Source organism: Mercenaria mercenaria, chromosome 14, assembly GCF_021730395.1.
Source record: "Mercenaria mercenaria strain notata chromosome 14, MADL_Memer_1, whole genome shotgun sequence".
Classification (NCBI taxonomy): Eukaryota; Metazoa; Mollusca; class Bivalvia; order Venerida; family Veneridae; genus Mercenaria; species Mercenaria mercenaria.
This window is the reverse complement of record NC_069374.1, coordinates 73,164,180-73,191,627: the sequence shown is the minus strand read 5'-3', so window position 1 is coordinate 73,191,627 and position 27,448 is coordinate 73,164,180. Positions and strand designations below refer to the sequence as shown.

Genomic DNA, 27,448 nt, shown 5'->3' with positions numbered 1-27,448 from the left:
AAGTGTCTTATTTTCGTGGAAATCCCCGATTTTTACACAATATTCGAACCCGGGCCGCACAGGTGGAAAGCCTATGCTCGAACCACTGAGCCAAAGAGTCGACTCCCTGACGCAGTTGTCGGAAATTGGTTTTAAACTTACAAGTTATGTGTAACCGGCCGTAACAATTGTAATTATGAAAAGGCCTTTTGGTGTATACTCTAGAAATTACAGTAGGTGGGCCGGTGGTCTAGTGACAACACGCTTGACTTTCAATCCAGAGGTCCGGGGTTCGAATCCCGGTCAAGGCACTGGAAATTTCTGAGATGCTCTTGAGTGTCTAACTATGATGCATGTACTGGTTCTTCCCAGGAAAGACGGCTTCGCGTGTATCGGTGCTATACACCAGGCATGTTAAAAACCCAGGCTGTCTAGGCTAAGTTAGCCGGTCAGTATCTTAATATGTTCTCTCTATCTGTTCTGCTTTATCTCACTCTGTCCGTCTGGTCAGATCACTCTGAGTCTGTACTAATAGAGGATGAATTTCGCGCCCTGTGCCTGTGGTCTAGAACATTATAGACAGTCCCTGCTTTTGAAGTATGCTAAAAAGCAGAAAATACCTGTAATAACGTGTTTATCATGAAAAGGGCGCTATATAAATCCGGTATAATAATAATAATAATAATAATAATGATGATAATAATAATAATAATAATAATAATAATAATGATCATGATGATAATATATCAAATATATAGGAACTGAACAAAGCATAAACGAGACCTAGCATGTTCAATAACTACCATACAGGAATATCCGAGCCTGCTTTTAAGCGTAGCGAACTTTCAGAAATCCATCTTAATTTTACTAGAAACAACAGTTATGTATATTAGGTTTTCTTTACTTTTACTCCTCAAATGGCATTACATAATACTTTGAAAAGCCTTTTGGTTGCAACAAAGTTTTCATCGTAATTTGTAGAAATAGTATTTCTTAGTTTGTGTTCGCTTAACTATGAAACACTCAATCTTGGATATCGAGATTCATGGAATATAAGGTACATTTTATAACATGAATTTTCTTGTCTGGCATGTGCAGTATGCCTGTTCCACATTGGCACGATAAATGCACATTCTACAATGTTTCAACAATTCTTATGTTGCTAAGAAATGCACGTGAGTGACAGGAAGCTAAGTACATAAATAAAATATCCCTCTTTGAAATGTTGTTTAACCGACTGCAATCCGCTGTCGTTTGCCTTCAATATCACCTTTCACATGATCGAACCAAAGCGTGAAGTTGCAAATCTGTATCTCTAACAAAGACGTACGATTTACTCAACAGATGTAACCTGCATTTCATTGATAGAGCTTCAAGTGCCTGTGGTCTAGGACATTATAGACCGTCCCTGCCTTTCAAGTATACTAAAAAGCAGAAAATGCCTGTACTCTCAATCTGATTATACTATAGTAGATGCTGAGTAGACATTGTTCATAATCGTTCATGGGTAGATAAAATAACAATAGTGATAAGATGCTCCATTGAAACCTAGCAACTGAGTTTGTTAACTACGATATCTACCTTGATTAAAAAAAAATAACATTATATTCATAATTTGTTTTCTAATAAGTCATTCTATTTACATTCGCCCTATTCTTCGGAAATTATGACGTTTATTTCGTATGAACAGCAAAAGGAAAGGCGCGAAAATTACGTCAACGCTGCTTAGTGATGACTTGCCACTGTTTTGACGACGTAGTCAGGGAGAACGTTCCTTGGATGACGTCGCAGTTGTTCCGTCTGGTGAACAGAATGGCCGAGAAGCTGATTTTAATGTTAAATGCAACAAAATGTGTGCAGTTTATAATCTAATCTTGTTTGCTAATGGAAAGGAAATATAATGCAAATATAACAAATGAAACTTTTTTCGGTGTTTAACCGTTATACGAATCTGCCGATCGTATTCTGTCGTTCATTTCGCATAAAGGTCACGGGTTGCTTCGGTAGAGCTTAAAATGTTGCTACTTGAGCCGACCTTTGTCTATCCATGGCAACATATTTATTTACATGGGCAGAGGGTTCTACCTTCCAGACTCTACTGGCAAGATGACTGTAAAGACAATAGATATATCGTGATAAATATATATTTAATTGTCAGAACAACAATGTATTAACTACTTGTAGTAGCGATGGCGAGTGCAATGAACAAAGTATAACATCACATAATTATTAATGAATAGAGTATATAATGGAAAACAATACCATACACATTCATAATGAAATGAGAACGTTTCATTTACTACTTGTCTATAGTACCGATGTCGAGTGCAATGAACCATCGCTTTATTTCATAACATCATTGTTGTTCTGTTACGGGTGGTGGGTTAGTATTATGTTAGTGAACTTATAACGGGATAATGTATAGGACAATATAACAATCAATATATAGGAGATAGGTCCAGGAGTTTGATTGTACTTAGTTAGACGCTGGACTTGTAGTAATATTTAAGTTATTTCCCCTTAATAGTAAGGTTTAAGGAAAAGGAATGAATACAAACGAAAACAACAGGCTGAATAAATATCATGTTTTATAAATGTTTTATTAATATAATGGATGATAAATATCTGACTCTACGACATTAACACCGAACAAAATATTTAATTTTTTTAATTGTTTCGTACATTAGTTGTGCATTTAGCCTCGAACTTTCTGTAACTGGAAATGCCTAGCACTTTGCATTCTCCTTGCATTGTATAGTGCATGTATTCTTATAATTATAATTCCAGCATGATAGCGTCGTTACTATACATTTTAGCTCACATGCTTTATTTCATGATTGTTATACTAAGTCAAACATGCCGTGATATTTTAATTATAATCTGTAATAATAATAAAAAAAATAATAAATTACGACCGGCCTTATCACATTCAATCAGCAATTTTTTTATTTTACTTGCAAAAGTCAGAAGCGACATGCCACTCGTACTGACATATATGGCTTAAATTTAGAACACTTTTCACAAGATTGCTTTATGAGTGAGGCTGTGTATCCTCTTATATTCCTGTCCCATTAATAAGTTGAAAGGCATATACTACCTTATGTATAAATAGTTTCCTACTTTGTTTAACCTTTTATTGAAGAATTATGTTCATTCATTCATCTCAAACTTAGATTTTCATAACATAAATATAGTTTATTCGCTTGTTAAATTATAACAACAATCAACTTTTGCTTTATGTTTCTACTATGATATGATTTCAATTGTACCTTTAGAGCGGTAGTTATTTCATTTGGTAGAGATGATATCATTAGAATATTTCTTCCCCCTTTCAAACTGTGGCATATATAAAAACACTTAATAATGGCTACTTGAGGTCACTGTAAATTTAAAGATTTGATCCTCGTTCTTACAAAAAGGTTTTATTCTTATTCTAAACATGAGCTAGATATTAAACTCGGTACGTAAATTATTCATTAAATGTTGTATTATCTTCGACGATTTACTTTGATGATAATATACTTCACAAAATTACCTTTGACAAAAGTTTTCATAGTACTAACTGCAGTTAAATCATGTAACTACATTATGAAGGATTTACAAAAGAGCAAATTGTGATGATTATATGACAGAAACAAAACGAATTCTTTTTCTTTTTTCTTAGATTTGATTTGATATTTGGCCATGCATCAATACAATTCAATATCTACCTCTCTAGATTTTTATAACTTGAATTTCTCGTTTAATAAAAACAAAAGGTATATGTTTGTCTTCTGAAATATATCTAATACCGTGTCTACTTTCTTTCTAATGTGTTTATGCGTGATTGATATTTCATGTCACAGTTTGAGTTTAGAAATAAAATTTCATGAAAGATTTTAACGAAACAAATGATTATGTACATGTTGCTATTCATTTATCATTTATGTCCAACAATTTGAAATAACACGCATTGATATAACTTCATATACATTATATCATGTACAGCTGAAAAAAAGAAATAGTATTAATGAACACGATAATACTATGGTTTCTCTTTCAGTCCATCTGCAGTGTGACAGAAATAGTCATTTTACTTTAATATCCGGTTTTATTAAAATCAAAGTACAGGATAAAACATTTACCACGTCTGTAGTACAAATTAACAGAAACTAAATTAAACTTTCATTGTTTCAACAATAGACGATTCTTGTAATTTCACTTCAACTTAAAGTTACTTCTTTAAAACTAATATCAATTAACTTCCTAAAAACAATTGTTTTATATCTTATAATTTGTATGCTCTAAACTGAACCGGATTGACTGTGATAGTTTAATTTCAAAAGTCGCACGAATACTTTATTTCAATTTAACAGAAACTAAATTACTTTCATTGTTTCAACAATAGACGTTCCTTGTAATTTCACTTCAACTTAAAGTTACTTCTTTAAAACTAATATCAATTGTCTTTCTAAAAAATCAATTTTTTTATATCATATAATCATAATTTGTATGCACTAAACTAAACCGGATTGACTGTGATAGTTTAATTTCAAAAGTCGCACAAATCCTTATAATTTGATGATGTATGTTTCAAATAATAATACAAAACAGGACAGGACAGACGAACGTGACTATGTCAATCTAAAACTATTATATTTGTAGTTTTATCGTATTTTTGTGTATTCAATTTTATAACTAGGAATATTCTTATTAAATCCAAACTTAGATGTAGAGAATATTAGGGTACTGTCTTATAAATTTAAATTTATTAAGTGACTCTGAGAAAATATAAAAGTCAAGTCACCTAATGTTCCATTTGTCCTACCTTCTGATCTAAAATCATTCTTTGCTTTGTGTCCGACTTCTTTGTTCTGCGGAACATTAAAGAATAATTTTAATTTGCTGCCAAGTGAAGTTTTGTCCGAAGTTCAGTTGAATGCCGGATTACCCATCCTCACCAAGCAAACGATTGACGTGACTTATATGCACGCCATAACGCCGCTTGACAGAACAAATAGGCAAACCGTTTCCTCGATGATTTTATTTAATAACACTCCATTCCAGATGCAATATATTCCTAGATTGAAGTGTAGAAAGCTAAAATCCTGAACAAACGCTATACATGAGTCACTTTCCGTTTCTCCGAGCGTTTCCGTTATAAAAACTTTTTGTAGTAATTGCAAATACGGTATGCATACACTATACATTTGTGACATGGTCTCACGTACCTAATAAAAGCGTGTTTATGAAAATAATTGCATAAATATGTCTTTTATCAGTTATTCTCAAACACAAGATGGCGTCGTTTTAAAAAAAATCCAAAAAATAGTCCGCCATGCTTTATCTAGTCACTGACAAGATAAAGCAAAATTTATCTGACCCCTTGAATTTTGCCTTTATTTTGCATGAAGGTAGGATAAAGTTTCTATAACTGAGACTTAACACTTTCGGATGCGATGGGGTACATGACAAAAGCGGTGAGCAAAATTCATATTCTACATCTATTCAACATAAGGACAGTATATAGAATACAGAAATGTATTTTTATATGCCAGCCAGGTATAGGAGAAATGAAAAGAATCTATATTATTGAGAGATAAATACTGAGCCTAATTAACAGTCTTGCATATTGATTGACAAATATAACATGGTATCAAAAAAAAAATTTAAAAGATTTTTCTCTCCGTTTTCACTTAAGTCCAGCAAACACCGGACCGATGAATCAAAGCCAATACTATATACTTTTTGACCTGATTTGGTCATGTATGTGTCCTGAATGGCTTTAAAATGCTTTATTTTCTCGTGTAGAATTTCAGAATTTCTCGAACCCCCATGTTGTATATATAACCCATTCAGAATCTAGTCGATATTTAAGAAAACTTTATATAGCGTAAACAATTATTTTCAGATCTTGTTTCTATGTGTATACGAAGGGTTAATTAACAGCAATACTCAAGTAGCAAGAGGTAACTATTTACATGATATTCTTTTTCTACCTCTTAAGTTAATAAAACAGCTTGTATATGTACATTCGTGTATTAAATAAAATGCTGTTCACCCAGTATGAAGTATTTATTGTCATGAAATGTCTCTCAGTAGAGTCTTCATTTATTTTTTTTATAAAAAAGGATTTTGGTACATACCGTTTTAATTAAATTGTTACAAAGTGTGATTGTAATGAATAGGAATGCAGCTGCTCCGTGTAAGTAGTCTTGACATGTCTTACTGTGTAATATCAAATATGCAAAGCCTACTGTGCCACTGTATTGATTATAAATAGATGCTTAAATTTGTACTTCGAAGCTTATTATTTATACAGTAAGTGTTATTGTTATTAAATTTGAATGTCTGTTAATAAATATAAAGTAAGACATCTATGTTTCGTTTCAGATATCGCCCAACATTGCAAAGATAATTGTGCATGTTGTAAGAATCAAAACTGTGGTCCAACTGGTTACTTTAAAGAAGGTAATTGTTATGATGGCTGTATTGATGGATACAGAGGTGCTCGCTGCTATATAAAATGTACTTACAATTGTACAAAATGTCAAGACCACAAAGATCAGTGCACTGAATGTTATGATGGCTATTTCCCAGGTCCTAACCGTAACTGTCTAGCCAAATGTCCAAAAGGGTGTGAAAGATGCACCTCAAACGATACATGCATAAAATGTAAGAAGGAGTATGTAAACAACAATGGTTCCACAGACAAGTGTCACGTGATGTCACACGAATGTCGTGATAACTGTAAACGATGTTCAGCGTATAATACATGCTTGCAATGCAAAACTGGAAGATACGGGTCAACCTGTCAAGAAGCATGTTCTTTTGGATGTGAAACAAATGAATGCCAGATAGATTCCGGAAATTGTAAATGTTCTCCTAATTTTTCGGGAGATAAATGTGATCAATGTCAGACCGGAAGATATGGAACTCGGTGCGAAAAGCAATGTTCTTCAACATGCAAAGGTAAATTATGTGACAAAGAGTCGGGGCGTTGTTTAGGTGGGTGTATCATGGACACTATCATCGATAATTGTGTTAATTCGTGTGACTTTGAAACAGGAAGTTGTGACTCTTGCAAAAATAACTTTTACGGTTTATTTTGTAACTTATCCTGCAGCAGCATCTGTATTGACGGTCTCTGTAATCAAGATAACGGTAAATGCTCGAGAGGATGCAAAGGGGCATCTGATGACCCTGTATGTCCTCTACGCCCAGGTAAAATATTTATATATTTCATTGATATGTATATATACAATATGTGTTTCTTCTGCTATTTTTATTTATTTTTGTTAAAGATATTCAACGGCCATCTTTTACAAAAATATTTTATCTTTAGATTTCTACTTCAGATGTATAAAATCCTCATCAATTGTATCGAGCTTTACTAAACATATAAATTAAGTTTGCATATAGAGCCATTCATTTTAGTGGTAGTACATGTACACATTTATACTGTATTTATCTTTACTTGTGCGAGTACAGTGTGTACTGTATTTAAACCTAATGCATAGTACAGTAATTGTTAATACAAAGAAACTTTTTAATTTTAAGTTAACATAAACTATGTGAAGTCATTGTTCATGTTTTTAATATGAAATTTGGATCTAATATACCTTTAACCTCTGTTATGCAATCTTTAACCTCTATTATGCAATAAGCCCGCCCGCTTAGCTCAGTAGGTAAGAGCGTTGGTCTACGGATCGCGGGGTCGTGAGTTCGATCCTCGGGCGAGGCGTATGTTCTCCGTGACTATTTGATAAACGACATTGTGTCTGAAATCATTAGTCCTCCACCTCTGATTCATGTGGGGAAGTTGGCAGTTACTTGCGGAGAACAGGTTTGTACTGGTACAGAATCCAGGAACACTGGTTAGGCTAACTGCCCGCCGTTACATGACTGAAATACTGTTGAAAAACGGTGTTAAACCCAAAACAAAACAAAAAACTGTTATGCAATCTACCCGTCTGCGAGGTACACATTATACACATTTTATTGAAGAGAAAGGTTCATCGGATCCAGTGAACGTTACAGGTCCTGTTGTAGGGTGTATTGTCTGCCTAGCAATAACAGCAGGTGTCATTGCAGCTGTTTGGTTTTACAGACGAAGGTATGTTAAAACATTATCATAAGTACACATATATTTGTATATGCATATGAATGCATGCCGTTTATTTCAATAAAGTTTAAACAGGTATTGAGAATAAACATGGATATTGAAATTCTACTCATTTGTTACAATTATACTTACATCATGTTCACAAAATAATCATTCATTGTCCGCTGACTCATCAATTTATATACTTTCTTGGGCATTTCTTTAAATTCTAAAATACGTTAATTTCATAGGATATGTCAATTCATATCGAGGCTTAAAAGCGAAGAGAAAGGCATTCGAGGAAACGCGGAAGTAGCTGAATATGAGAGAAATGAAGAACACACATATGGAAACATTACTGGTATGGGTAGAATTCTTCTATTTCGTAAATATTCTAAGTAATTTTTCATCAAGATGCATTTGTCAAAATATAAATTTGAAGAAGAACTCATAATAAACATTCATAATCAATCCCAAGCAATGGTATTATATTGCACAAATGAGCAACAACGCTAAATTTTTAAAGATATAAAATTGTCTTTCAAGTTCTCCATATTAATAGCTACGTTGTATTTAAGTTCCATCAGTCTTTTTGAAATTTTCTGTTAGAACAGATAAACATGCTGTCCAAACAGGAAATAAAATGTATAATTAAATGGTTAGAATAACACTACTTTCAATATTACACATGAATGTTTAATGTAAGAACCATAAAAGGAGGTGATAAAAACTACGGATCAAATGTTACTTACTATTATGTTAATCCAATAGTCAAACCTATAACAAATATATGATATTGTTTTGGGTTTTACGCCGACTTTCAACAGTATTTCAATTATGTAACGGCGGGCAGTTAACCTAACCAGTGTTCCTGGATTCTGTACCAGTACAAACCTGTTCTCCGCAAGTAACTGCCAACTTCCCCGCATGAATCAGAGGTGGAGAACGAATGATTTCAGGCACAATGTCTTCCATCAAATCGTCACAGAGAACATTCGCCCCGCCCGAGGATCGGACCCACGACCCCGAGATCCGTCGATCTGCGCTCTCCCTAAACTAATATATTTTATGTTTATAACGAAAATATGACACCTTTATTTTGAACACTGTAATGATCAGTTTAGTTAAACATGTCAGCATTAATTTCCAAATAGGATATGTTTTCGTTGTTTTTGTATGTAAGTTCAATTCCAGAGATAATTTTGACAGAGAGATGGGGTGGTGTGGGGAGTGAACTAACAGTAATACACTTCATCAGTTAGGTGGGGAAAATTTCTGAATAGAGTCAAGGCCGAATATAACACAATAACTCAAAAAAGCAATGTACCTTCAGGGAAGGAGAGGAAACAGATAATTTCAGTGAAGAATGCATCAGCCGTAGTGGACATCGATGACGAACAAACAGACGAGCGAGTTGATGATTCAGCAACCAAAACTGACGAGACCCATTACAACATGGAACAAAATAACCACAGAGTGAACGTGGACAATTTACTTAAATATGTTACTAAGGAACACGTTGATTCATTTGAAAACGAATTCAAGGTAAAATATAATTTTCTTCGTTTGAGGAACAAATAAGAAGTAAATAATTTCCCTTAAGTAAATGTAGTGACCATAAGGCGACACTGTAAAGTGTAAATAAATTTGTTTGATAACTGTAGTGATTGTATTGTGAAGTCATTCTGAATTGGGTAGAAGCCGACCGGTTTGCAAAAACAATTAAATAAATATTATTTATATATGATATAAATGGTAGAATGCAATTACGAATACAAATGCGTTATTATGATTATGTAAAATCCGTATAAATTTTTCATGATAATAACTATTGATGTATTATTTGAATGTCAATACTTGTCAGCCAATACCCAAATACCTCAGTTACAAATGACTTTGAAACATATGTTGTGTTGTGTTTTGTTTGTAGCTAGATGACGCATTAACACGGGTCTTTAGTATACTCGGAAACACGGAGATACAAATTAGTAGTGAAAATTTCATATGTTATTAAATAACGAATAAACAATGTCAGATAGCTGTGGTTATATTATAGTGTAATTACATTGTATCTGTAGTCGGAATTATAAATGTAAAAAATTGCCAACAGTTGTTAAAAGTTTCGCTTTTCAAAGAATATAGATATACAAACTGGCATATCAAACCTTTTCGTGTAATAATAGAGCTGTATATCATTTGATAAAGGCATAATGAGAAATACCTCCTTCAAGCATTTTAGTAGGTTCGCATGATAACCCTTAGCCTGCTAAATTTCTAGAATGGACTGGTCCATCATTCAATTTGGGCAATACCATTTATAATTCGAAGGGATGTTTACTGAAACTTTACAGACTGTATAGCGAATAGTGCAGACCATGATCAGCCTGCACGGATGGCTAAAGGTTAAACATAGACCTTTTTGCATTGCGTAAAGCCGATACGCCAGATAAGAGTGTTCGTTTTATGCGTACTTTTGCGAAAACTTCCTTGTATATTCTTTTAAATATATAATTATGTAAAGATTACAGGGATTCCTTACATTATACAATGTAAGAATACAATTTTGAATGTGTCAAGTCATATGAAATAGAAACGATACGTTCGCTTGTTTGATAATATGATATTCAGTTAAAACAAAACTCATTATACAGATTTGTTAATCTTGCGATTTAACTTCACACACACAGTTATCAACTATTTATTATTTCAGAAACTTAATAACGGTTTGGATTTGAAAGAGAGTTGCAGCTTTGCTAGAAAGCCCGAAAATGTAGCATTGAACAGGTATAATGGGATATACCCCTGTAAGTACTAAAGTATAAAAATAAGTTAATTTGTTTATAACAGCTATCCTTGAGAATAAAAGCGCATAGGAATTAAAAAAGAAAAAAAAAGTTATCTGAAACGGAAGCTACAGCATTCTATATAACTAAAAGCACACCGCCGACAATATACCGTCAAAACCAAAACGTTCAATACAGTCGAAAATATGTTTCCATATATCGATTACTAATGTATATATTTCTGTTTGATTATGTATGTAGACTTGGAATATCATTTCAATAATTTGATTTCTACCATTGGCTATCTTTATAGATATTGGTCGAAGTTCAGTCTAGTGCTACCATTGATTGCTTCAATTTCGATGCTATTTAAATTTCTATTGTAGACAACTATACTGTTGTTTTTAATAGGATATTTGACACGTGTATATTTCAGATAACCATTCTAGAGTGACTGTCCCAGGTCAACCGGCATTTTACATCAATGCTTGTTACATCGATGTAAGTATATCAGCCTGAAGCTAAATAACTGGGCATATCCATTTAATCCATGTTTTAAATAAGTAACAATAAAAGTTCTTCAGCTAAGGTTTATATATTGTTTCTGTTTCAATACCTGCATTGCTAGTTTAGATTCGTTTTAAGTTCAAAGTATATATAAGAAATGGTAACCTATAACTTAGCTATCATATTATTGTATTATTAAATAAAACCCTGGTCTGGTAACTTATAACTTAGCTATCATATTATTATATTAAATAAAACCCTGTTCTGGTAGCTTATAACTAAGCTATCATATTGTTGTATTAAATAAAACCCTGTTCTGGTAACTTATAGCTGAGCTATCATATTATTATATTAAATAAAACCCTGTTCTGGTAACTTATAACTGACCTATCATATTATTGTACCCCCCGACAACAAAGTTGTAAGTGGGGGGGTGTATACTGGTTTCAGGTTGTCTGTCTGTCTGTCCGTCCGTCTGTCTGTCCGTCCGTCTATCCGTCCGTAGACACAATCTTGTGCGCACCATCTCTTTTCATCTCCTTGACACAATTTAATGAAACTTCACACAAGTGATCAGTAACAACAGTAGTTGTGCAAGGGGCATGTTAGGTTCTTTCAGAAAAAAACTTGCAGAGTTATGGGACTTTGTTTTTTGTTACTATACTATATACATACATAGACACAATCTTGTGCGCACCATCTCTCCTCATCCACTTGACACAATTTAATGAAACTTCACACAAGTGATCAGTAACAACAGTAGTTGTGCATGGGGCATGTTAGGTTCTTTCAGAAAAACAAATTGCAGAGTTATGGGACTTTGTTTTTTGTTACTATACTATATACATAGACACAATCTTGTGCGCACCATCTCTCCTCATCCACTTGATACAATTTAATGAAACTTCACACAAGTCATCAGTAACAACAGTAGTTGTGCATGGGGCATGTTAGGTTCTTTCAACGACAAAAATTGCAGAGTTATGGGACTTTGTTTCTTGTTAACATACTATGTACATACAGTCTGCATATGCAGTCTTGTGCGCGCCTAATCTTCCGAACCCATGCACACAATTTAATGAAACTTCACACAAGTGATCAGTACCAAACCTAGTTGTGCATGGTGCATGTTACGTTCTTTTAGATAAATATTCTGCATAGTTATGGGACTTTGTTTTTTGTTACTATACTGTATACATACAGTCTATATACATACAGTCCACATAATTATGCAATCTTGTGTGCGTCAAATTGCAATGTACTGTGTCAGTGCAGGCGGGGGTACATTTATCACCTTTAGTGATAGCTCTAGTTATATTAAATAAAACTCTGTTCTATTATGTTATAGTCGCATATTTCAAAATAATTACCGGTACAATATTGGGAACGTGGTATTATGATACATATTTACCGGAATGGTTCTTTTTTTCTTTTTTTTTTCTTTTTTAGGGTTACAACAAAAGGAAAGCCTATATTGCCTCTTCAGGTAAATGAACTTTTCTCACGAATGCATGAATGCCTATATTTATTAGTTATACAGTATGGGATAAAGTAAATACTGGTCAAAAGTTGTTGCCCTATCTTTTCCTTGCGTTTTGTCCGTTTATACTGTATATAACAAGTGTTGTTTATGTGCAGTTGTTTGGTACTCCCATCCCCCCCCCCCCCCCCCCCCCCCCCCCCCCCCCCCCCCCCCCCAACACACACCACACCACACCATACACACATTTATACTGAGTTTATTAATTTGTCGTTTGTCGAATCTAATTTTTGTAATAAAAATTCAGTGTTTTTATTATGTTTGGTCCATTGAAATCATCTAGTACATTCAGTGTTCAACGTTCTTTAATTTATACTTCAATTCCGCTGAAACCTGTGCTAAGGTGACATAACACATTCCATTACTTCTAATGAACAAACGTAATAAAACCGAGCCTGCTATTGTATTGCTCGGTTGTTTCCAATGCTTCGAGCGGGATCTTCTTATACATTTTATTGAGCATGTTTTAATTAGCAGTATGGGTAACATTTAAGTTGTTTTCATATTTAGGTCCTACTGCAAAGACTACCGATACTTTCTCTACATTCTGGAGTATGGTTTGGAATGAGAAATCTGACATCATTGTTATGTTGACAAATCTCAACGAACCTTCGGTAAAAAATCCAAAAAAAAAATCTGTTACATAAGAACTTAAATAGATAATTATCGATTTGATATACAGTAAACAGTCTGTAAGAATCATATAGATTGTATAGAGACAGGGTGCTATTCAGATGATTCATTGAAGTATGTATAAAGACAAGTATCTTCTACGAATATCAATCTCCGACTCTTTTTGGCTATTAATATTTATTTACTTTTTGTTATAATATGGATTATTTTGCATTTGTAATATAAACACTCTGGTAAGAATTAAACTTATTTTTACATACTCGACATCTTTATTACTTTAGAGATATCACAATGGAAATGGCTAACGTTTTATTCTATAAATAGGGCAAGAAGTGTGAAAAGTACTGGCCAGAATCGGAGAGAGAAGAATTGTATGGCCGAGTTAAAGTGAAATGTCTGAGTGTAGAAGAATATGCTGAGTACACAGTCAGAACATTCACTGTTGCAAAGGTATTTTGAAACATCATAGGTATAACCTAGCAACTTCTCGCATATTGGGCACATATTTTATGAATTTGTTTCTGCGAAATAAAATCATGTTTATGTTTAAAAAAAACATTTGATTTACCTGTATATAATACAGCCTCACGTAATAGTTGCTTATGAATCATGGTTTTAAAATAATTTGATGCATTTGTTATCTACTTTAATTTTTCACTTTATAGTTTAAATCAGTTAATCCACATGACATGTTTTGTGTAAGGGCAAAGAAGAAAGAAACGTGCTGCAGCTACATTACACTGCATGGCCTGATAAAAGCGTTCCCCTAGAGGTTACAAGTCTTGTAGAATTCCGACAAAGGGTGAAGGCAGTCCCGGTCACCTTAGGTGGACCAATTATAGTCCACTGCAGGTAAAACTAATGCAACCATCTTATTTATAGTTTTACATTAAGGCAGTTTTTGCTCGATACATGTTTTCTCTTCAGATCATCGATTCACATTCGAACCACGTGACTGTATAATACATTTCTGTATCGTATACACTTTAATTATTACTGGACAGGTCATAATTTAGTTTTAATAAACAATAAAAGTCAAGTCGTTTCCTTTAAAATCATATGCATAGAGTGCAATGTTAACAAGTGCATGCCGCACAGTTCTTACTATGTTTACTTGTTTCGGTCATCTGAATCTATAGATGGCATTCGTTTATTTATTTTTTTTTCAATGAGAAAAATAAGCAAATAGTAAAAAGGTTATATAACATTATTTTGTACAATGTGGCATATATTTAGCATATATTTGGACACGTATACATCTGAAAATTATCAGCTTAGACTTCCCTATCGGTTTGTAAACAATGGCTTTCAGCTTAGGAACTCTTCGATATTTATTACAATGATAATAACATAGAAATAATTCTAAGAAATAGTCCTTATTAAATGTATTTCTAGACAAAATGTGATTTTATAGAAACGTTTAACATATATCTCTACTCTACTTTAACTAAATTATCAAAAACAACGCAAAATGCAACAGGACGTACTTAAAATGTAACACATCCAACAAAATTCAGACTGGATAAATTAAAGCAGTTCCATCCACATTAAATTGATAATTTGAATATATAGTGTTACATGTAGCTAGTACTAACACAGGAGCCTGAAATTCTGTCTGTAATGCTCCAAAATGGCTAAATATAAAAATGACCCCTCCTATATATATAAAAAAGAACAGGAATGAAACAAAACCGTACCCCGCCCACTTTGTGTAAACAAAAAACTTCGAAAAACAGCAAAGCATCTCTATATGAGCGGTCTTATTTTGAAGAAGACAAAAAATATACTAGAAACACTGCTTACTGTAAACTGTCTTCCTTTTAACTAACACAAAATCATCATTTTCAATACCTTTTCGTTCATCGCCGAAACCATTGCGTGACGTCACATATACATGTACCTGTTTCACAGCCTCGCAGTTAATTCGATGTACTTTCACTTCGATAAGAAATAAAGGTAAGATATTGTTTATGTTCTATATTTTATTGTTCATTTTTCCATGAATAAAAATTATATATTTGCATTTGTTTGTCAATGTATTCAACTAATATTTTCAAAACAAAAACGTAAACAAAAGGGGAAGTAACTCCATTATTCACTGGAGGGAAATTTAAAAATTGGAAACTTCCATAGTGACTATTTTTTATTATGGCAGATAACCTGAGCGCTGCGATATGGTATGGAAATCCTGTGTTTTTTATAAAAATGTTGCATTTGACCCTTAATTAGTTATGACACATCGAAGTGAAAGTACATCGAATTAACTGCGAGGCTGTGAAACAGGTACATGTATGTGACGTCACGCAATGGTTTCGGCGATGAACGAAAAGGTATTGAAAATGATGATTTTATGTTAGTTAAAAGGAAGACAGTTTACAGTAAGCAGTGTTTCTAGTAGATTTTTTTGTCCTCTTCAAAATAAGACCGCTCGTATAGAGATGCTTTGCTGTTTTTCGAAGTTTCTTGTTTACACAAAGTGGGCGGGGTACGGTTTTGTTTCATTCCTGTTCTTTTTTATATATATAGGAGGGGTCATTTTTATATTTAGCCATTTTGGAACATTACAGATAGAATTTCAGTCTCCTGTGGTACTAATAATGCAAAACGCTATGAATTAAATAGGGAATAAGTCTTTATATCTCTTTTCTATGATTGAAGTGCTGGTGTAGGTAGAACAGGCACCTATATAGCTCTAGACCAGCTTACAGAGGAGGGCTCAAGTGTTGGGTCTGTTGATGTATTTAACTGTGTAAACAAAATGAGGCAGCAAAGGGTCAATATGGTCCAAACCGCTGTAAGTATAGATATTGTTAAAACTGTTGTAAGTATAAATATGTTCAAAACTGTTGTATATAAATATGGTCCAAACCGCTGTAAGTATAGATATTGTTAAAACTGTTGTAAGTATAAATATGTTCAAAACTGTTGTATAAAAATATGGTCCAAACCGCTGTAAGTATAGATATTGTTAAAACTGTTGTAAGTATAAATATGTTCAAAACTGTTGTATATAAATATGGTCCAAACCGCTGTAAGTATAGATATTGTTAAAACTGTTGTAAGTATAAATATGTTCAAAACTGTTGTATATAAATATGGTCCAAACCGCTGTAAATACAAATATGATCCAAACCGCTGTAAGTATAAGTATGGTCACCTCTCAAGTATGAATATAGTCAAAATTGCTGTAAATTGAATATGGTCCAAACCGCTGTGTGTGTGTCATGGAACGGTCGGATAAGTGTAAGACTTTCCAGAATTATTTTATCTATCTACCAAACAAATATATCTAAGAAGGTGCTTATCAATTTCCCATCTCATTTACTTACCTATATATGTCTTACGTAGGTTTCGAAATATACATAAATACATGAACTTCAAACGTGTTCAGAATTTAGCAGTTGAGATGCATCTTTTTTTAATGTACGCCACTACCATTGAGCATGATGATAGCATTCTTGTGTGCATAAATTACTTAAATGTGTATATAGCGTTAATACTTTATAAAGCGCTAGGCTCGTAAGAAATATCATTCAAAATCTGATATCATATTTCAGTTAAAGTAACAAGTAGGGGGAACACATTAGAATTGTTAAGTTACACATTAAATGCATAGCGTTCTGTCCGCTATTTTGTTAATTTGTAGGAGCAGTACACATTTCTTCACAAATCCCTGGTGCACTCACTTTCGTTCGGTTGCGAGGCACTGACAGCTGAGCAGATACAAGGAATTATGAATGCGACAGATGACAAGATGTTCACAAAAGTGTATCAGGTATTAAGCAGTTAAAGCATTGAGTACAAATATCTGTTCAAAACTTTGTGATCCCAATTGAGCGTTCCAGTTAGTTTTAATTCACTCACAAATCATACTAATGGACGATTTGTATTATCCAAAATGATCAAAATGGACAGTGGTATGCTTCCACTCTTATTTAAATTTACCATAGATTCGAATAACCTGACACAAAAATCTTGTGTTGCAGTTATATTTTTAAAAAAAAAAATTCATGTACAGGAGATCCTTTTACAGTCTGGCGGTTAAGAACGTTGAATATATTTGTCATATATGATCTGAAAACAGAACATTGACTAAGGAACTTTTAACAAAATAAATCATTTTAACATTTCAATAAAAATAATTATTTTACTGTTTTTAAGACATTACGACAGGAAGTTGACATCAAGAGCAAGGAAGACATAGAAACACGTGGAGAAAACCAAAAGAAATATAAGAACAAGAACCGACGCCAATCTGATATACCTGGTAATGTAATTGGCCATTGAAAAGAGGAGTTTAATTGCTGTGAAAATCATTTGATATCAAGGGCATACAATCTAGTGGTTTTGCTCTTAATGGGTTATTTCTTGGTGATATGAATTCGTGGATTTAACCTGATGTTGAATTATACTTATTTGCTGGCATTACATTTCGTGAATTGGCTCAACCACAAAATCTGTGAAAATATGTCTTCCGCAAAGATTAATGATTTAACCGTACGTTAATGTATGAACGAATCCGTTGCTATTGAAAAACTTTGATAACTTATTTCTATTAAACCAAAGATTTTCGAGTCAAGTTTAGTGTTGAGCATACTCTTGTAAATCTAGGTACATGTAGTTTACTTTGTAAATTGTTTCTTGCCTTTCTATACCTAGAATTCGGTCTTATTCTTCAAACAAGTTGTTGTTGTTTTTTTTTTCATATAAAGGAGGCAGTAGTCGAGTACGGTTGTACCTCTCTAGGAAAGATGGAAAACATGACTACATCAACGCCGTTTTCATAAATGTAAATATGTTTTCTTGCAGCAATTACTATTTTGCGTATGTATGTTTCAAGAACATAACATGTTGCCGTGACTGAATGGAAGTTTGTCAGTTTGTTTAAATGTTGGGAATGATAATTAAAAAACTTTGTAATATGATAATAAGCATCAAAATGTGAACCGTAATTTTATAATATATTTTGTTAAATATCACTTAAATGTATTACATAGGTCAATGTCGCTGACCTTTTCGGTTTTGAGTTGTTTACATTACTAAACTACATTCATTAAAGTTATGACATTTCAGTAAACGTTCCAATCTTTGGCGGTGCCACGATTTGTCCTTTTGTTTGTTTGTTTTGTCCTCGTTTCTTGTCTAAGTATGTATTTGTTAATATTATATCCAATATGTGAACAACCGTCGTAGAGGACTGCTTTCTTGCGAATGTGGTTGTTTAATTTTATCTGCTTTTCTTTCTCAAATCAATAATAATTAAACTATCACTACAGAGTTTCAGGATCAAGAACCTGTTCATTGCTGCACAGTCTCCGCTTCCAGGAACTGTTGAAGACTTTCTAAGCATGATATATCAACAAAATAGTACATGTGTGGTAGCATTAGAGGAATCACACAATCAACCTAATGTAATAAGTATTATTTGTTTACCGTTATGGAGATTTCTTTAGCTTTACCATTGTAAATAACCTGTTTTTGTGACAGTTTAGGTTTTAGCATGATAATAATTCATACACGTTAATGGTCAGGTTGTTTATAGTCTTTGTCTAACTAACTATAAGTTCTGATACCCTTTGATTATAAAAAAAGCACCAATGACCTTTTGTGTTTTATCAATTTACGTAATTTTATCTATATACATGTATAATATACCAACTGAATCTGTAAAATCATAATCTTAACTGAGGAACTAGCTGTTCCAAATATATGTATTTGTAAACAGAAACAATGCAATATAAATTGTAACATGTCTTGTTATCCCCTAGACGGTCATTATTAAATACGCCACTCAGCCTGTGTATATATTTGAGTATTGAGTGTAATGCCTATCCCCTAGTGTTTCCATTTCTGGTGGGCCTACTTCGCTATGTATGGCTCTGACTGTGTTTGTTGCGATCTGTGCTTCAAGAAGTCTATCCTTACCATTTAACTTTTAAATGGTTGGATGCACAAGAGGGGCAATCAATGGTCGTCTTATTGGAAGCGTTCAAACAACAAAGAAAGCAGATCTTCTGAAAGTGCTTTTCTTCAGTTTATTTCAACGGGTAAAATAATACTTCCTTTTCAGGACGTTGGACAATATCTTCCTGCTGACAATGAAACTTTCACATTTGGTAATTTTACTGTAATGAGCTCAAGGTGTGAGACAAAACCACAGTATGACATGAAGAAATTGTCCATTCGCAATGAGAAGGTAAGAGACTGAACTTAAAGAAATTTGAATTAGAACAGAACAGAACATAACTTTATTAACGCAAGATACATGTGTAACATATGAGCGTAAAGAGACTGCCACGGTATTCCTAACACAGTTTAAGTTCCAGTCATAAGTAAGTACTCATTGTTTCTATTTCAGCATAAACAGTTTAGCTATAGGATATTTATTTAGGTCATAGTTCAGATGTATGAAACAAAACGACGTTTGTATGTGTGAGTTATGCTCACTGGAAGCAGTTTTACTTAACAAATTTGATCACCTATAAATATGGCTAGTAAACATTAGAAATCAACGTTATCAGTTGGACGTAGCTATATATGGTACATTGATAAATCACAAGAAGTAGAAAGTACAAAATATTATTTAAGCCTTAATTACTTCTTGAACAAATTAAACACCTAAAATAAAGTTTACATAATTTAGCAACAAATTTTTTGAGCATATCAGAATTAAATTATAACTTCATAGTTTCTTAAATGACTTGCGTTTCATTTTATTGAATGGAAATGTTTTGGATGATGGTGTCGGTTTTCAGTTCTTTAATGTTGTCTTGTCATACCAGATTGTATTTTAAGTACCTAAGCAATTTTTCTTTTCGTTATTACTTTATGTTCAATTACAAAACTAACTAATGTATTATTTGCAAAATCAGGAATCTGTAAATAAATTGAATAATAACTTGTTTAAAATATGACATATTGAAAATAATCTCATTCTCATCTTGGTCACAGGGTGAAGAGAAAACAGTTTCTCACTTCCAATACAAAAACTGGGGACATTCTAAGAAGGTTCCAGATAGCGCGGAAAAATTTGTCCAGTTTATAAAAGAAGTAGAAAACTGCATCCACCGACAAACGGAGGACACGCCTAATATAGTAGTTCATTGCTTGTAAGATGTATTTTAGTCTTTATGTTAATTCGAAATGGTTTTGCTACATATATTTTAGAATAAAACATGTCCAACACATTCGGATATAAATTACAAAAACAACTGTTTACAATATACTTCTGATACAGTAAATATCACATTTAAGTCATAAACTTCTCGTTATTACAAGTACTTGATTCATATGTTAATGTTATTGTTATTCTTTGATCTACGTAAGTATACTCAAGGAGATACGAGGGTCCTTCGTGGCCGAGTGGTTAAGGTCGCTGACTCGGGGTGTTGAATTCTTCATGTGGGGAAGCTATCCGGCTGGTTTACGGAAGGTCGGTGGTTCTACCCAGGTGCCCGCTCGTGATGAAATAATGCACGGAGGGGCACCTGGGTCTTCCTCCACCATCAAGGCTGGAAAGTCGCCATACGACCTATATTTGTGTCGGTACGACGTTAAACCTAACAAAATAAAATAAACAAGGAATACGCATATGTAAGTATCCAACTATTACCATACACATTTCAGGAATGGCTACAAGAGATCTGGATTATTTTGTGTCGTGTACAAACTGCTAGAGAAACTGGAGGCAGAGCGACAAGTCAGTGTTGTTAACATTGTGAGGAAAGTCAGAACGCATCGGAAGCAGTCTATTACATCTGTGGTAAATTATTTAGTCAATTAAAGGACATTTTAGTTTATAGAATGTCGCAAAAAACTGTGTGATTCGGCTTAATGATTCCGTTACTATGGTTTAGGTTAATATGATTTTGTGAATTCATTTGCAATGACATTGTGATCTGGTCAAATTGCCTAAACTTTATATGAATGTGGATAAAATCAATGTAAAATTGTAAGGTGCAATATATTATCTGATATAAAGCTGAAACCCAGTATCTCGAGCTCGCTTATCTCGAAATTCCGGCTATCTCGAAGACATTTTTAAGTCCCATCCCGAGAACAGGTGCACAAAATATCATTTTAAGCCGAATTTCGGTTATCTCGAAGTAAAAGGCTTGATCTCTTTGCATTCGAAAACCGTGTTTCAACAGTATCTCTTTCTAGATTTACATTAACTTCATAATACACAAACAAACGCTTGCTGAGATGTTATACAGTCTAATTCATTTTTTTTTAATTCATATTTATGTTTTATTTAAGGAACAACTCAAGTTCTGCTACCATTGTGTTGTTGCCTATATGGAAATATACAACACCTACACAAACTTTGCTACGTGAGGACTTGAACAGCTCCTAGTTAAGATATTTAATGTATATCGAGAGACAGAAGTAAACTATGACACTGTACTAATTACTGTCGATCTAACATATATCTCAAAACTTACAATTAGTATTTGCTGTACATTATCAGTTGCTTATTTTTGGTTTAACATGTCATATATCATTGCATTTCTGTTTTATATACATGTTCGGCATAAACAAACATTTTTCCTTTTTTTTTCCTATATTTATCAGTGAATGTGTATATTGGGCAAAATATGTAATCATACCATTGTAATCACCCTGCCTTGAAAGTAAAGCTATTGTTATTGTGTGAAAGTAGATTAAAATACTTTATAAAACTAATTGTATACTAGCCGTAAGTGGATACCACATATTCAAACGTTGTTCTATAATTAAACTGATAACTGCCAGAACAATGATAATTGTTTTATATTCAAGTTTGATAATGATATTCTTTGTCAAACACACTTTCAGGAAAAGTTTTCAAATCTAAAAGAATTCCTTTTAAAAAATTTTGGCGCTCAAATTTCATTCAGAAAAAAACTTATATTTTGAAACGGTCAGATGAAATTGTATACGTGAAATTTACAGCATATGCGAAAGAAAAATATTATCGCTCTATTCTAAGAAAGACTTTTATTACATACCTATATAAATTCTGTAAAAGATCGGCTTGTATTTCACAATTAAATATGAACAGGCAGAAAAATAATCCGTATTGTACCTTTTAAATTCCGTATTGTTCCTTCCGTATTGTATGCTGCCGGACTACTTTCATTAATATGCATGACCTGACACTGTTCCATAAATAGCGCACATAAAATCTTCACTTAGTTCAATTTTAATATCGATAAAAATTTCGTTCAATAACAAAACAACAAACAAAAAGGTAGAGGTATATAATAAAAGGGTAATTATAACAGTAGCTCGATCTGGGATTTTGTATTCGGCTCTCGTGGACTTTGCAAGGTCGGATCACACTCGGTGCTTGCGCGCCTCGTGAGATCCGATCTGGCAAAATCCACTCGAGCCGAATACAGCATCCCAGATCGAGCTACTGCTATAATAACTCTATTATATCTATGATTAAAACCCGTACAGTTTGTGCAATATTCTGAATGTGTGGCATGTGCTTTACTTTAAAAATGTTTACAATAACCAGCTAGGACAGCACAAATGATAATTTACGAGAGAATTTTACCACTTTAACCCTTAGCATGCTGGACACGATTAAATCTGCCTTTGCGACCGGTGTAGATCATGATCAGCCTGCACATCCGTGCAGTCTGATCCAAATCTGCACCGTTCATTCACTATCTTTTTGGTAAGCACCCCTTTTAACAGTTAATGGTACTGTACAGTTGAAAAAATGGACAAGTTCATTATAGAAATTTAGCAGGGTAAGGGTTAAAGTATAATAATATATTTGCTATAAGTTGTCCAGAACAGTACGTTTTGTTGCAATGAATGGACTGTCATTCCAAATACATACTCTTCTCCGGTGTGGTTTTAAAACGCAGCAAGAGATGTGGCAGCCGTTCATGTGATGAAGCAATCCAGCTGGTCTTTGGAAGGTCGACAGTTTTACCAGTGCCAATCGTGCCTTATGGCCCTTGATTTTCTTCTACTAATAGATACACATAAAGTCTCTTTTTTGTTCCTAAAACTTGATTTTCTTTTAAACTTTTTTCTCATATATTTTACATATAATAATTATATCAATAAATTTCATGAACGTATTAAGGAAACTAAACGCACTCTCAGCTGAAACAATATACAAGTATTTGAAGAAACTGTCAATTAAATCTCTAGTACATGTAACTACCTATCAATATGTTACTGAACAGAACGATAAAAAAAGTAGGACAATTAAGAGACAATACTTGTTTGCGTTCTTGATATACTTTCAATTACTATGAAATCCATTGTCGAAAGTGAAGGAGGACTTTCGTCGTTTATAACGTTATAAACATAAATTGAAAGCAATCTTTTATATGGTTATATTTATCGTATACTTCTGATAGTTGTATATTTTGAATATTTTAAATTGTATATCTTCTTTCAAAAGAGATTGTTAATACATGAAGTGAGTCAGTTTATGTATATGAATAAAAAATATAGCCTGTGAAATGGGAATTTTGTCCTCATTTGGCTCTCCGGTTGATATATTATCAGTCATTATAAAAGAAAAGAATACTAATTCCATGTATCTCAATATTATCTATTTCACTTTTAAGAGTAAGCGTACTTACGGAAGGTCGGTGGTTCTACACAGGTACCCGCTCGTGACGAAAAAATGCACGGAGGGGCGCCTGGGGTCTTCCTCCACCATCAAATCTGGAAAGTCGTCATACGACCTATAATTCTGTCGGTGCGACGATAAACCCAACAAAATAAATCAATAAAATTTAAGAGTAATCGTAAAGTCTCAGCATTGAGATTGTTGCAGTGGTATTGCATTATGCTTTATGTTTGCTTTTTTAAAAAACAAACGTTGTATTTTAAGCAAATAAAAAAGCAATAACATACGTGCTCAAGTCTATCTTCCATATTTGTAAGTTAAGGGGATTGAGGCTACGCGAAAACAACAAAGACGATAATGTTGGTAAAATATTATGTCGTTGTTTGTCAGTATACTCGTATACTAGTATATCCGATAATTGCCTCCCTTCGTCTTACATTACGAACTTAAATTAGCTGTACCGGTGAGGATTTGATAAGTATCTGACACGTGTACACATTCAGTCTTGCCCATAATCACTGGGCACTGCAATATGTGTTTTCTAAATAAAGAATTCGATTCCTTGAATTCCACTGTAACTGTTGAAGAGCGATTAAATTTTCCCAAAATAAGAAACTTCTTAAAACTAAATGCATTTGATTTTTTTAATCATTCAGTCCGTTATGTTAATTCTAAGGCATTCAAATTCTTGGATTATATCCCTGGGCTGTTGAAATCAATGTAAGAGGATAAGTCCGGTATATCCTACAATCAATGCAACTTAAGGCATTCCGCCCATTCTTTCCGTCGATAAAATAAAAACACTAATTTTGGGGTAGGCATACTAACCGCCCATACTTAGCAATGGACAGTTTGGCAAATGAAACCTCGACTGAAGTTTGATTCCATATAAATCACATGTAACAAAGTAATTATTGTTAAGTTTAACGTCGCACCGACACATTATAGGTCATATGGCGACTTTTCAGCTTTTTACAGTGGAGGACATATGCGGGCACCTTTGTAGAACCATCAGCCTTCCGTAAGCCAGCTGGGTGGCTTCCTTTCGTACAGAATTCTACGCTCCAAGAGAGGCTTGAACCCACATTGGTAGAGGCGAGTGATTTAAATTACAATTAAAGAACCTAAACCACTCGGCCATGGATACCAAAAAGAAGAAAAAGCTTCAGCTTAGTGTGTATTTGTTCATAAAATCTGGTAAATCACCACGGTTGAAATGTCTACAGACAAACTGTTACCATAATACTATTCCAAAGCACTGTCTACATGTGCTTCATTATCAATAATTTCAGATATGGAGCGTTTGATAGCCTTTCAACACCATTATCAGATTACCATATGTTTGCGGAAAAGAATATGCCTTATATCTCCCAGCCTAACCTTAAGTAATATTTTGTTTTATCGATTTGACTTCTGCTCTAAAATTGTTTTTTTCTGACCCAGACATATTTTTACCATTTTGACAATTACTTTTCTATTTTAGATAATACTAAATATAAAAGTTAAAGAAAAAGACTGTCTATCCGAGTCAGGCTAAGTAAGTCAGATATATGCAATCTTATACGATTATACTACCTATTATTTCTGGCACGTTGATATATTGAATGTCAAGTACTGAGTAAGTCATGTGAGGGAGACCCCGCTATGCATTATTTCAGGCACGAGTAGGCACCGTGGTACAAATCCCCGACATGGATTGAGATGTACCAGTGTCACATCGTACAATGTATGGATTTACTGTTTACATTAATAAGATTTTTCAGATCATGGTATCATGCTGAAGACGTTAAGTTTATGATTTTTAAAAGTATTCCAAAGCCTCTTATGTGACAAGGTATTTCACAACCTGACATTATGGAATTGTACAAACTACCATTTTTATTTAAATTTTCAAACATTTCATTGCGAGAGGATATGACCTTATTAAGACAAATTGCATATTCTGTGTTCATCGCTTTTCATTTTCATTATGCGATGATTGAACAGGTCGGGGACTCCGTGACAAATAGCTCTTAAACCCTTTTTAATTCTAAGGACGGATTTGTTTGGTAATCGTCCCCTTTCCTGTTTTTGTCATGCACCTTTAATTCTTTTGGTACTCTGACTTCTGCAAAGTCATCGACGCATACTGCATGGTTCCACGGGTTTTGCCTTAAAGCTCTTTACATGAGCGCATTTGTGTTTGATAATGTGTTCATGTGGTTACTGTCAAGTATGTGCGGAATTCATCTTGCGGGGAGTAATTTGATTTACACTGTCTTGTTATATAGAAACTGGGTGACGTTTACCGCCAGTGAACGTGTTTAAACCTCACAGTAGTGTTTGACACAGACCGTTCGTAGGAGACCGTTGCTGTGTTTCTTCTTCGTACTTGTGTATGCTTCTTACGTTACTTCTGCATCATCATTATTATTGAATTTGTTTGTGTTTATGTATGCATGAACTCAAATGTCCATTTAATGTGATGTATGGACGGCTGCGCTCGTTGAATGGGACTTTTGTCCATGTTTTTTTTATTTAAGCCAGTTGGATGACTTCTTCACATGAAATAATTATACACCCGACTCAGCAACGGAGGCCCTAAATGTAATAATCAAATATTGCTAAAATAAAGGTGAGATGTAGTGTAGCGTATAATGTTTACTGAGCTTAAGCAAAAACTAATATGGAATAGATTTGACTGGTAGGTCTACAGATATTATCTCGTTGATTTACAAAGCAAATGCATATCAAGTACCTTTACCTCTTTGGTAATCATAACGACTGTTTAACGGAATGCTTATTAAACTCTTTAGACCACCGTCACTTTTGATTACGAGCCGAATCTGTAGCTCTGTGCCCATAATGAATAAAACAATGGTGAATTTCACCCTTTTTACACTGGTCCAACACCATTTTGCCGCAAATTCATTTCATATTGGTACATGTATATATAAAGTACATACACCTAATAGATATATCATTATGAAATTTGATTATTGGCTACATAAAACCAACTGAATATGTCTTTAGTTATGTTTCCTTGAATTAACAAGAAATGTCATTCTTACTATTTTTAACACTTATTGACTCGATTTCTCCCTTAGATCAAATGCTGTTTAGAAAGTACATTTATAAAAGTAAGGCATTAGTCGATATAGTGTTGTGTACTCTTGATTTATCAGAAACTTGTGTTTTTCACCTTTTGAACACTTTAAAGCAATTTCAGGACCAAATTACACAGAGTTACATGTACTCTCTACTACATCTCACGACCGCTATTAAGATATTAGAAAGTGCGGTGAAATTTGACATTATTGCCATCAAAATTGTTGTAAGGTTTATTTTTTAAAACGGCG

The 27,448-nt window shown here is 33.6% G+C and overlaps 2 protein-coding genes across 2 annotated transcripts; both read left to right on the top strand.

Annotated features, from left to right (window-relative positions):
• The first annotated feature begins 7,916 nt into the window (after positions 1-7,916).
• Positions 7,917-14,018, top strand: LOC123527626 (receptor-type tyrosine-protein phosphatase T-like). The gene is made up of 8 exons (XM_053522714.1): positions 7,917-8,074; positions 8,314-8,429; positions 9,396-9,607; positions 10,773-10,866; positions 11,282-11,346; positions 12,802-12,838; positions 13,403-13,506; positions 13,850-14,018. Exons 1-8 carry the CDS (start codon positions 7,917-7,919, stop codon positions 13,982-13,984), a joined length of 921 nt encoding a protein of 306 aa, XP_053378689.1. The 3' UTR covers positions 13,985-14,018.
• A 231-nt stretch (positions 14,019-14,249) lies between these two features.
• On the top strand, positions 14,250-22,751 carry LOC123526122 (receptor-type tyrosine-protein phosphatase alpha-like). Its single transcript, XM_053523886.1, has 10 exons — positions 14,250-14,377; positions 16,184-16,319; positions 17,172-17,300; positions 17,687-17,792; positions 18,238-18,314; positions 18,802-18,936; positions 19,596-19,721; positions 20,477-20,634; positions 21,152-21,287; positions 21,785-22,751. Exons 2-10 carry the CDS (start codon positions 16,284-16,286, stop codon positions 21,860-21,862), a joined length of 981 nt encoding a protein of 326 aa, XP_053379861.1. The 5' UTR covers positions 14,250-14,377; positions 16,184-16,283; the 3' UTR covers positions 21,863-22,751.
• The last annotated feature ends 4,697 nt before the right edge of the window (positions 22,752-27,448 follow it).